We start from the raw sequence: 11,693 nt of genomic DNA on the forward strand, positions 1-11,693 counted from the left end.
GTTCTGTAAGTCATTGATATATACGGCCCAGTGGTAAAGCCCACAGGGCTGTGGCGCAATGCTGTGGTGTCGCTGCCACGCTGAAGCTCCGTCCACAGCCGTCCGTCTCTGTCAGCGGCTGTGGCGTCCCTATGCGGCGGAGCGTCGCCGGCGGCCCCTGTCACAGTCTGGGTCACAGCCGCCCCTCAGTCGCACTCACTCACACACCAGTCAGTCGGCACAGGCTCGCCGTGTATTGGACGTTCACGTAGAGAAGTCGTACAGCTTAATATCTAGGTTCCGGAGCGAGCGGCGTCGGCCCCGCGGCGTCCAGTGCGGTCGGTCGGTGCGGTCCGTCCTGGAGCTCCTTACAGCTAACGGCGGCTCGGTGCGCCCGGGCCCGGTGGGTCCCGGCACTCCGGGCCGCCACAGTCTAAACGTATACACAGAAAACATTGTCTGGTCGGCCGTGCGGCTCCGGCCGGTCGCAGCGGCTCTAGTCAGCAGTCGGGTCTGACCGTCCCAGTCCGCCGGCCCGACCAGGGCCCGCACACCGGCCACCGTCCCTCCCAGCGCCCCGGCCCCAGGCCAGTCCCCGTCCAGCAACACAAAGGTACCCAGCGGCCGCGCGGCCGCCGCGGTCTGCGTCTCTGTCCACAGCAACACCACAGTCGAGGAAAGCGGCACGCGGGAGCCCAGCCACCCGTTCCCGTCACGCGCCTAGCTCAGAGGGAGAGAAAGAGAAAACGAGGAGAGGTTCACTACATCTACATCTATCGCGCGTCGCTATCCGTACGTGTACGAGCGTGTGTCGTGTGGGTGAGGTGCGTGTCGGCCAGTACTGGTGACCGTGTATGTGTGTGTGTGTGAGTGGGTGCGGTCAGCCGCCTCCGTCTCTCTGTCAGCCGGTCCGAGGGCGGTCGGCACGTGCCGTCAGGTCGGGGCTGTCAGCGCGCGCGTCGGCCCAGTCGCAGTGAGTCTCTCTGTCGTCAGAGCCTGCGGACACAGGGCAGACGTTCCCAGTCAGATGGTCGGCGCGCCGTGCGTCAGTCGGTCAGCTCCGACCCCAGCGCCGCCTGCCGCCGAGACCGGCGCTGTGCACGGCTCCCCCTACGGCCCGCTCTCGGTCATATCAACGGTGAAAGCCATGGGCTGGCTTCACGGCCGTGCTGTTGGTTAGTTGTAAGCTCAGTGCAGTTACTGCACACTGGGAAAGCGAGTTCAGAACAAATACTGGTACCTACTTACGTCCTCCACATACGTACCTGATGTCAACGTCAGATATGCTCAAATCATAACAGAACATTGGTAAAAATGAAACCCATCCCAGTTTCTGTTGTGGTTGCAAGCTTGTCGCTGCATGAAGTAGGTAGGATGCTCTCCGAAAAAGCATGCGCTGTTAATTCATCGTTCTCATCGAAGTTTTGCCCTGCAGTAGCCGTGCTAACCTGTACGAGCTCCATCAGCCTGCTAGACCTGTAGGACGGAAGCAAGCGACGCACAAATACAGACACGAGACGGACACACCTACGGACGGTCAGGTGAGGTCCGATTGGGTCAGGACAGGTGTGGCGGTCGGCACTGCCACCACCTGAACCAGTAGTTAGTTCCGTGGTGTCAGAGCAGTGTCGGGCCAGCCTCATGTCAGCTATACCACAGCAGTGATGTCCGCCCCGCCGCTGTCACTCACCTGTGCCACTTTGATTATCTCAAAACTGCTGGTCGTCGATTTTGATGCGCTTCCGACCGGTGTCGACCTTGTCCTGCGGCTCGGCGGGCATCACTTTGAGGCGCGCGCCGCACAGCTCCTGGCCGTGCAGGGTCTGTGGGGAGCCGGGTACATGGGGGCAGGTCAGGGTGAGCGGCATAGGCACTTACCAGGTCATCACAGACACGGTGCCTTCTTCTGAGTCAGACAAGTAAGCCACGAAGATAGTGGAACGTGTCAGCATGAAGGGGCACGGCACAGTTGCTAGAAGTTCCACTATAACGGTCCTATTGTTATGTCTGCTCCCTGTATATCCCACCATTCCCACCCACATACGCTTCTCCGCCGAGTAGAAAACACAATCGCATCAGTCTTCATCAGAACACATTTCCAACACGGCACGAGAGCTATCCTAGACGGTCGTGGCCAACAAAGTATCAGCTGTTTCAAAATATTTTTCCGACAGACGAACCAAGCAGTCCCATGACACGTCGACTGCCAACTGTCGAATACTCATCGCCTAAAAGGGATTCACTAGCACCCACAAACACATCTCTACCCAGTTCTACGGCAGCCGACCCGCGTGTGCCCCCGCCCTCATTCCCACCATTCCGCGGAGACTCGCCTGGATGGCCTTCTCGGCCGACTCTTTGCAGGCGTACTTGGCGTAGCCGCACGTCTTCCCGCTCAGGATGTAGATGTCGATGAGGTTGCCGAAGCGGCCGAAGACGTCTTTGAGGGTGTACGGCGGCGGCGGCGCCGGATGGCACACGATGAACAGCCTGGCCGGACAGCGGTGAGTCAATGTGGGCGTCTGATCACCCGGCAGGGAGGCTGAACACCGGCGGCTCAACACGAGCGAGCTCAACATCGAAACAGGCATCACTAGTTTGCATAGTTCGAAATAGTTTTTATATAGTTTATAAATAGTTTAGTACTTCGACACCGTTGGTCACAGTATTTAAATCGAACACCCCCATTCAACTGGCGGGACAAAAGAACCACCCTATCGAGATTAAACATGAGTATCGAGTCAACGCGGTGGCGTTTCTCCCATAATGATCCTGGAACTGGTACGTATGCATGGGCCGGTCGGGAGAGCTGGCACGTGCTCCATAAACTTGGTATGCCAGAGAAACTCGGCAGAGGGCGGAGAGTCTAGAGGTGCTCAAATGAACGACTGAGTTGAAACGAACCTATGTGTGCGTGTTATGAAGCACGCATCGATATCGATTCGCAAACAGTCGGTTCTAGGAAGTAATAATGCGAAACTACTATGCATTTCAGACCCCATGAGACCCTGTTTTTCGGCGATAATTTCTTCAGTTTTTGTCTAATTGGCTTGAAATTTTGACATTAGACATTTCAGCTCAAGCGCCAATTTTCATCAATATGGTCTCCTAACAAAATATCAATATTTAAAGCACTTGTCGTAGGCCCGTAATGCTAATAAGATTTTGCACCCGGATAGAGGCTCGTTCGCTACCGCAGCGGATTGGATGGGAGCGCTGGCCAATCGCGTTGCGCCGGGCCCAACTAAACTCCGCCCACTGGCCGTGACCGCGCTGGGTCTATGCCGGCTCAGTCGGGGGCAGGACCGCGGAGAGGTCGCACGGGGGCCGCGCACTGGAAACATACATAGGTACATGGAATCGACAGGAAGTGTCTTGAGCGAAAGCTTGCTCTTCATTTGAGGGAGTTGGTAACCGCTTCTCCCTTCTTTAGTATACCAACACCGATCCAGCTCAGAATATGAAGAATACTCATAATGAGGATATTAACCTCCCCAGAACCAACTTTAAATAGAGAGCTGGCTGAGTCATGCACTATCTGAATATATGAATGAATGCACATTCTGGCGCCTATCTCATGGTCAGGTCGTGCCACTATTCTGTCACCTATGACATCATGCGAAGTCTCTGCACCACTCGAAAATATCGATATGATTGGCTGCGTCAATCGCTGTTTCTGAAGACGCTGTTATATCTATGCAGAAAACAACAGAGTGGGATGATGAGTCGCGAGCACTTCCGATTGCGTAATTCGGGCAATCGTTATGTTCGTAATTCGGGAAGCAGAAATGTGATGTGCGATTTACTGCGCATGGTAGAAATGTGACATCAAAATAGGGGAAACAGGCGCATAGGCTAGTAAAGAAATCGCGTCTTTTTGTGAAACTTAAGTCATTTTTCAAGCTCTCCAATAGTGAGGCAGTAGGTTACTTACTTACAGGTGTTTTAATTATTTGCAGTTCAACACGAAAGCCTGGGGTCAAGTCAGTCCGGTGATCTCAATCTAGCCAATTATAAAATGGGTTAGTTGTGAAGGTGTTCATGTTGCACCGCAATCACATGAATCCATCTCAATCATACGCATAAGCATAATATATTTCATATGGCAACCACACTTCTTAAATACTACGGTGTAACTGTTTACCATGTCTTGCAAATTTGACGTAGGCTGACCGACGTCTTGCATCAGTTCACAGTCAATTGACATCCACGATTTTTTTTTTTTAAATGACGTTCAATCAAGAAAAATGCAGTCACTAGCCCTGAACTTTATTAAAGTAGGTATATCTTTATTGATTGACATGGTGTAAGTTAATTTGCGATAAATGCAATAACGAAGGCTAGTGCGCTAAGTACGAGCGCTAGTTTCTGCTGTATCGTTATTACTGCAACGGCAACCGCAATGCAGCCATGTCCAATGCGAGCCGCCCCGGTCCGGCATACGGCCTTGGGTCCGGCAGGCGGCAGCTACCGCCCCGTCGGCTCCACGCATCCGACTGACCGGCCAAGGTCACCGCTCCGTCCGCCGGGAGGGCGGAGCTTAATGGTCACGTGCCTGTGACGTCACGCCTACGTACGGATAGCCTCTACTCCACTGACGGATTTACGGAGCCGATTTTAACATTACGAGGCAACGACAAGTACCCTAATAATTGATATTTTGTTGAGAGACCATATTAGCGAAAATTGGCGCTTGAGCTGAAATGTGCATTGTGAAAATTTGAAGCAAATTGGACAAATATTAAATAAATTATCGCCAAAAAACAGGGTCTCATGGGGTCTGAAATGCATAGTAGTGCATTTTACATGAAAAATACGCTTGGCAAATCGCTCAAGCGTGTGAGTCGCAGTACTAGAGGTTGCTCTAAACGCGGTCGATGTTTTGAGTGAGTTTGCTGTTTTTAAGCCGCCGTTTTCTGAATCGCTGTTTAAGATGTCAGTCACGTAATTATTCCTCAATTTGACCAAAAGTTGACATTCCTTCCTATCACCTAGCCGGTTCGGTTTTTGGTAGTGTCTCCGTGCTTCAGGTTGTGGGTTTAGTTCCGCGCACTCACCGTTCGGCAACTGTCGAGTCGAGCGCGGCCAGCGGCTGTGGCGCCGGCAGCCGCGCCGAGCAGTAGGTCGGGTCGTAGTGTTCGGGCATCACCACTCCGCCGGGTACGGCCGGCCCGGGTCCGGCCGGCGGGCCGCCGCCGCCGTCAGCGCCACCGCCACCGCCACCGCCGCTCGCTGCCGGGACAGAAACACAGTCAGCGGGACCGCACGGGACGCTGTGAGATCGGTCATCAAAACGTAATAACGCCACACAAGCACTGTCACATGAAGACATGGTCCAGTGCATCTGTGTTTATTTGACCTGCATTGATGTGATTGAGACAAAGCACCAAATATACTGCCCATAAATTATGATATCATGCTATCCTTGCAAGTCTTGCAATATGGGCACAGTTTGAGCTCTCCATCGCATGAGAATGCATTAGTCACATGCAAAATGTTTAACATTCAATTGACTGCCTCTGGTAAAATGACTGAAATGGCAGTGTTCGGCGTTCGCGGCGGCGAGGAGCGGCGTCCACTGACCGGCGTGCGGGTTGATGCCGGCCGCCTGTATGAGCGAGGTGGCCTGCGCGATGGTCTCGGCCAGGTGCGCCAGGTCTGTCTGCAGACTGCCGGACGGCCTCGGCCCGGCGCCGCCCGGCGACATGGCCGCCGCCGCGCCGTTACCCACGCCGCCCGGCGCCGGCGGCGGCATCATCGGCATCCGCGGCATCATGTTGGGCGGCGGCGGCATCAGCGAGTGGGGACCCATCCTGACGAACAGCACCGGACACGTGAGAACAGCCGAAAATGGGGAAAACGATCGACAGGCTTATGCAAAAGAATTAAGTATAGTAATAAATACACGCGCAACAATAAGTAAAAGCATGTCATGTGGACATACCTCCCCCAGGATTGATACCTGTTGCTCTCAGTAATGACGATCCGAAAAGCCGGACTCTTGTTAGCTCTGGCGTTGAACACACTAGACTCCAGACGAGGATGGTATAGGGTTGGCGGGAGCGACCGATGCTAATTGAGGTGAGTGGGATGTTCCGTGACTGAGCAAGCACGCACGAAACTTTGGCTTGAAAACTTTCCACGCTACCAGGAGGGTTGCATTTGGGTGGCGGAGCTCTAAGCTGGATCAATAAGCTCTGTTGAACGCTTAGTCTAGCTTCGTCAATACATGACTTAATAGCATTTGAACTGAGATAAGAAAAACACGATTATCATAAAATGCTTGAAGGTGTCAAGTTTTATGTCGCACTAGCACAATCAATATTCAAAAATCAAATCAACCAATACACACGAATAAACCAGAAAAATATTTTCGTGTGTACTGGTTCTCGTCTCCATTCTTGGCGTCCCATTTTGTAGGTAAGAAGCATCATGATCGTTGACACATCATGTCCAAAAACTGGAGTGGCAAGAGGAGGGACCAGTTGCCGCCAGGACTCACATCATATCGTGTGACGGGTCGAACTTGACGATGAGCCGGTGGCCGGGCGGGTACTCGAAGCCGTGCAGCTTCTCCTTGGCGTACGCCGCTGACTGGATATTGCTGAACTGGACGGACGCGATACCCTGCGGCGGCCAATGGGTCAGTCGACAGGCAGAAAAGGGCCAAGGGTCCTAAGTCACAACAGCCTGTCACACAGCAGCAGTGTTATGGAGTAGCATCTAGTTAGTAGTTACATTACCATTCCGGTACAACGCAGCTGAAACAGCACTCGACGGCCCAAATGAATATGAGACGGTGCACGACCACCAAACGCTGAACCAGGCTTTCATCACAGATAATTGTACAGGTGGCGCTGTGTCGACAAAACGGCTAGGCAGCTTATGATGCTCTTTGTACTTGCATCAGGCAGCTCAGTCGCTTTAGAGTTCCTGTTTAAAATCCAGAGTAATCACTTGTTTTACACGTGATTGACGACATTATTCAGTTATGTTGCGACGGGCGGTCGTCTCATGACCCTCTCTGACTCCCCAAGCCTGTATCGATGGTCGGGTCGGACTGACCTGTCCCGATTTCCTGTCTCGTCGCAGGTCGATGAAGTCCAGGCCGGGCACCAGGTCGAACAGCTTCCACAGCTGGTCCTGGTTGAGCGTGGGCGACGCCACCACCGCCAGCCGGGTGCACGCCTCGGCCGGCGGCGCGCCCTCCATCGGCGGCAGCGAGCCCATCTTGCCGGACGGAGGAGCTGCGGACAGGCCGCCGACCGGTCAGGCCAGCATGGGAGCGCGGGCGGTAGGCACACACCAAGGCCAGTCAAGCAAGGGCCAGTGGTGACTGATCTCAGTGATGCCGCGGGACAGCACGCGAACAATGACACTCAACAGCAAACAAAGCAGACCACTGTCTGGTACAAGTTATCAACAGTCCGTTGATAGCCATACTGGTCCATGTGATTTGTCATGCAGCGACATGATTGTTTCAGTGTGAGATATGGCTTGTAATAAAAGTAGCCCCGGCTAAACACCGACTTGCACAACTGCAATGTCGTACCGTTAAAATACTGGCTGACTGCCTTCTTTTTGTGATATCTCGTTTCGAAACAAACTGTATGGCTCATACTAGCTGCAAAGCCATGCCATTTAAGTGCTGACTGACTGCCTTGTACCGAGTGAAACCCCGTTCAAATACTGACTGACTGCCTTGTAACCAGTAAAACCCATTTAAATACCTGTGTGCGGTACTTACTGTATGCGGCCATGTCGAAGCCGGAGGAGGAGACGGAGCTGCCCGGACCAGAGAGCATCATGCCGTCGTTGCGCATGTCGCGCACCGGCTTCGGGTCGGCGAACATCGGCTTGAACGACCGGTCGCAGTTCTCGTACGCCTTGGCGGCGTGCGACATCCTGAGCGGGGGTACAGGTCGTTCAGGTGAGCGGGGCACAGAGCGGGGGAGAGCAGGGCCGAAGGAGGCCTAGTTGTTACACGCGTCGCGTTCGTCAGATAAATAAATGGGACTTCTAAGATCACTCAAATTAACTCAACAAAATTAAATCCCTAGAAAAATCTGTTGGACTCCCTTCATCAGTATTGAAGGCAGTTATAGCAGTAATTCCTAAACGCAAGAGGTGAGTGGCCACATTTTTTTTACACCATAGAGCAATCTTTCACCATTGAGGTGTCACCATTATTCAGCAGTCATCATCGTATTACCAGAAGAGGAAATGTCATCTTGCTACCAACTACAACCTACAATCCTATCACGGACGACTTACCTGTGATACTTGACATATCCAAATCCTTTGCTTTCTTTGGTTGTGCGATCTTTGACGATGGAGACGTAGTCGATGTCTCCGAAGGTAATGAAGTGTTCGCGTAGCTCGGACTCGGTCATGGCGCGCGGGACCACGACGAACAGACGCAGCAGCCGCTCCTCCTCATTCTGCTCCCGCCGCGAGCCCTGCTCCCGACTGTAACGCCACGCAGACACACAGTCACTCAGCTGTCCATTACGGTGTGGTCTTGGGTCCTTCCCAGATCAAAACATCCATAGTGACAGCCATATTTAGATGTACCTGCTCCTCCAATGTGTCCCAAACTGAGCCCCGTTATTCAGGACGCGTCCTGTCGTTTGCCATACCTGTGAGCGATGAGGACCTTCAGTGGCCGCGGGTGACTCCCGATACACCTCCCGTTCATTTCCTCCATGGCAAGAGCGGCTTCTGATGTCTTGTTAAACTTGATATATGTGACTCCTGTGACGAAAACAATTCATTCAATGTGTTAAATGATATATGACTGCCTCAAATCTTTTTAGCAGACTTATCACAACTGTCATTGGTGAAATTACAAAAGCATCTTTTGAAAATATCGGCAGCTTGCAGCACATTGCCAAATATTATGAAAAGCATGCACATTGCACTGTGATCTATGCTGCCTAGATTTCTATACTTGACATAGAAATAGCAAAACCCTTTGAATGCAGATTTTCATGGTGATCACATCTTCAGCCACTAGACAATAAATTTTCACATTAGTGTCAAGTGTGTGTGTACACTGTACACACATGAGCAATAATACTCATGCAATTAGCTAATTTCATACTAAGGTAACCTTAAAAACAACACACTGGTTTTGCTGGCAAACTGGTTCAATACAGCCCATGCTGATGAGGACAGGAGAATTAAATGCACAAATACAACCTATTGACATAGACAATGCTATACATTGCTGCATAAGTTGCAGTACATTGTTTTAGAAAATTATACATAGCCAGATTCTAATGATTGACATTTGGGCCCATCTGCAGCTATCAAAGGCTGTAGGTATCAGGGTCTTGATCCATTAAGAAGCATGCATCAGTGTTTCATTTTTCAGCCTTTTTGGTGGCAAATCACACCTAATGGGGAAAATATTTTCATCCCTAAAATATGAATGACCAACTTTACTTCATCTCTGAAAAGAGTTTCATGTATTCCTAACAGCCAGAACACTTGTCACCAGGGGCGCGGGAACTACTTTCCGACTGGGGGGGCACACCATAATAGAGATTAACCTAGGGTACCCCCAAATCTAGTTTTCTCACCGGTTTTAGGCCACTTATTTTTCACCCCTCGGCTTTTTCAACAAAAAAGAAAACATTTGCAAACAAAGTGTGGTATTCCGTCTCAAAGCTGTGGGGGCACCGCCCCCACGGCCCCAGAGTTGGGGGGGCAAGCTGCCCCCACTGCCCCCCCGGCTCCCGCGCCTATGCTTGTCACTTGACAGTTGATGCACCCACATCCTTTTGTTCCACACCCTGTCAAGATCCTGACATGAAATCCTGGTTTATCAGTTAGCATAAAAATTGGCATTACACCATTTTGCAAAAATACTGCAGTTATTTACTTTCTTTTTTTTCATCCTAGGATTTTTTTCTTCATCGGCACACCCAACCAATATCCAATTTTAGAACACTGGCATGCATGCTTTCCTTCCCTAGTGCCTCCTCTATCTATAATGGCTTCCTTGTTTTGAAATTAGTTTATTGCCTAATTAACATGCATCATTACTCTCCACAGGTACCCCAGCCTCCCCAGCAATGGACTTAAAGGAAAGAGGGAAGATTGAATATTAAAATCATTCCCTCCTAAATTCATGTTGATAGCATGATTGTCATGCCAACTACTATGCATTGATTTGGTGATACATCTCTAAGCTCTGCCATCATCTGAACTACTCTGATACTCTTGATACTCTGATACATAGATACTCTGATTTGGTGATACATCTCTAAAGATCTGTCATCATCTGAATACACAGCTATCATGATCAGATCCTGCCTGAGCCCAGCCTCACTGTTGTGTTTACTAGAAACCCCCTAGGTACTGACCAAAGGATGGTGAAGAGGATGATGAAGGAAGCATTGTTCAGACAAGACATTATTACAATCAGCTTTTGAAGCATTATTTTCTTAAAATCCAGAAACATATATTATAATCTACCATTCAGAAACAACAGTGTTCCCTGAGTATTTAAAATCTCTTCATATCATTATACAATATCCTGTATCCAGCTGAACCACCTGAACGCTGATAAAAACTCCAATATCATAGCAAATACCCATCACATGTGGTTCTAAGAGATTTATATCAATGTGTCAAAATTACTTATATGACAAATCTTAATAACAATTGATGGAATTAGTGTCAGTAACAGACACTCAAAGTGATCCACATCTTCACAATGTATACTTTTTGAACCTTCCACTTAAGTGGGTGACCTGATCACAGCCCTGTAATGTGACAAAGCATAGGACCAAGCTCACTTGTTTCAAATCATGCATTTTATATTTATAGATCAGTTATCCAGTATTTGTTCAGAAAAGGACTTATCTACATTTATGGTGCTGTTGATATGAAAATGCAACAACAGAAATTGTAGGTTGGTAGGCTGTAGGTAAGTAGGTAAGGTTAATTCAGGTTCAATGTTTTTTCTAGTATTTGTGCCACATTTACCTATATATCATATCTGGATTCAGGATGTCAAATTTGAATTACATAAAAACAACAGTTATGCTTTAAAAGTTAATTTGACTTTTTCTGAACATGTACCAGTATTTCTACATTTCCCGGAAAACAAAATACAGGAAATAGCTTCTCACCTTTGGGCTCTCCAGTCGCCCGGTCTTTGACGACCCATACTTCTGAGACAGTGCCATATTTTGAGAATGCCTCCCGGAAATCATCTTCTGTGATAGATTTTCCACAAACAATAAATAATCTTGAATTAGGTGGATCACTGTACTTTGCTTCCTTGTGGTATCTTGGATCCATGCCAGAGTAGTCTCTCATATCACCATTTGTACGCCTCGACCCTCCACTCCTATAACTTCCGGTGCTGCTCGAATCTCCCCGCGAGTCAGCCATACTCAATTAAAATATATAAACACTTCCACGGTCTAAACTACCGATTACAATAAATGCCACTTGATCAGTTCTCAAATAATTTCTAATACATACATATTTAGTCGCAATATCACCGACAGCAACCCCACCACATCATCTCCCCACAATCGCCACAAGCGGAGGAAGCGGAGTGTTGTGTACTCCTTTGCCCACATCTATGGCCGATACCTTGCAAGTACCAAGTACCTATCATGGAATCAATTCGATTTATTCGTTGATTTGATTTGTAAGAATTGTTTTTAGTTACAGAAATATTTGTTTAGCTGAAA

The 11,693-nt window shown here is 49.6% G+C and overlaps 1 protein-coding gene across 1 annotated transcript; it reads right to left on the reverse strand.

The window, feature by feature from the left end:
• Nucleotides 1-213: 213 nt before the first annotated feature.
• LOC122377956 (RNA-binding protein 45-like) lies at nucleotides 214-11,563 on the reverse strand. The gene is made up of 11 exons (XM_043358600.1): nucleotides 11,121-11,563; nucleotides 8,619-8,733; nucleotides 8,254-8,448; nucleotides 7,727-7,884; nucleotides 7,045-7,226; nucleotides 6,482-6,606; nucleotides 5,563-5,792; nucleotides 5,037-5,211; nucleotides 2,313-2,469; nucleotides 1,670-1,802; nucleotides 214-975 (listed from the first exon to the last, which is right to left on the reverse strand). Exons 1-10 carry the CDS (start codon nucleotides 11,383-11,385, stop codon nucleotides 1,689-1,691), a joined length of 1,716 nt encoding a protein of 571 aa, XP_043214535.1. The 5' UTR covers nucleotides 11,386-11,563; the 3' UTR covers nucleotides 214-975; nucleotides 1,670-1,688.
• Nucleotides 11,564-11,693: the final 130 nt, after the last annotated feature.

Source organism: Amphibalanus amphitrite, unplaced genomic scaffold (genome assembly GCF_019059575.1).
Source record: "Amphibalanus amphitrite isolate SeventyFive unplaced genomic scaffold, NRLGWU_Aamphi_draft 000053F_arrow, whole genome shotgun sequence".
NCBI lineage: Eukaryota > Metazoa > Arthropoda > Thecostraca > Balanomorpha > Balanidae > Amphibalanus > Amphibalanus amphitrite.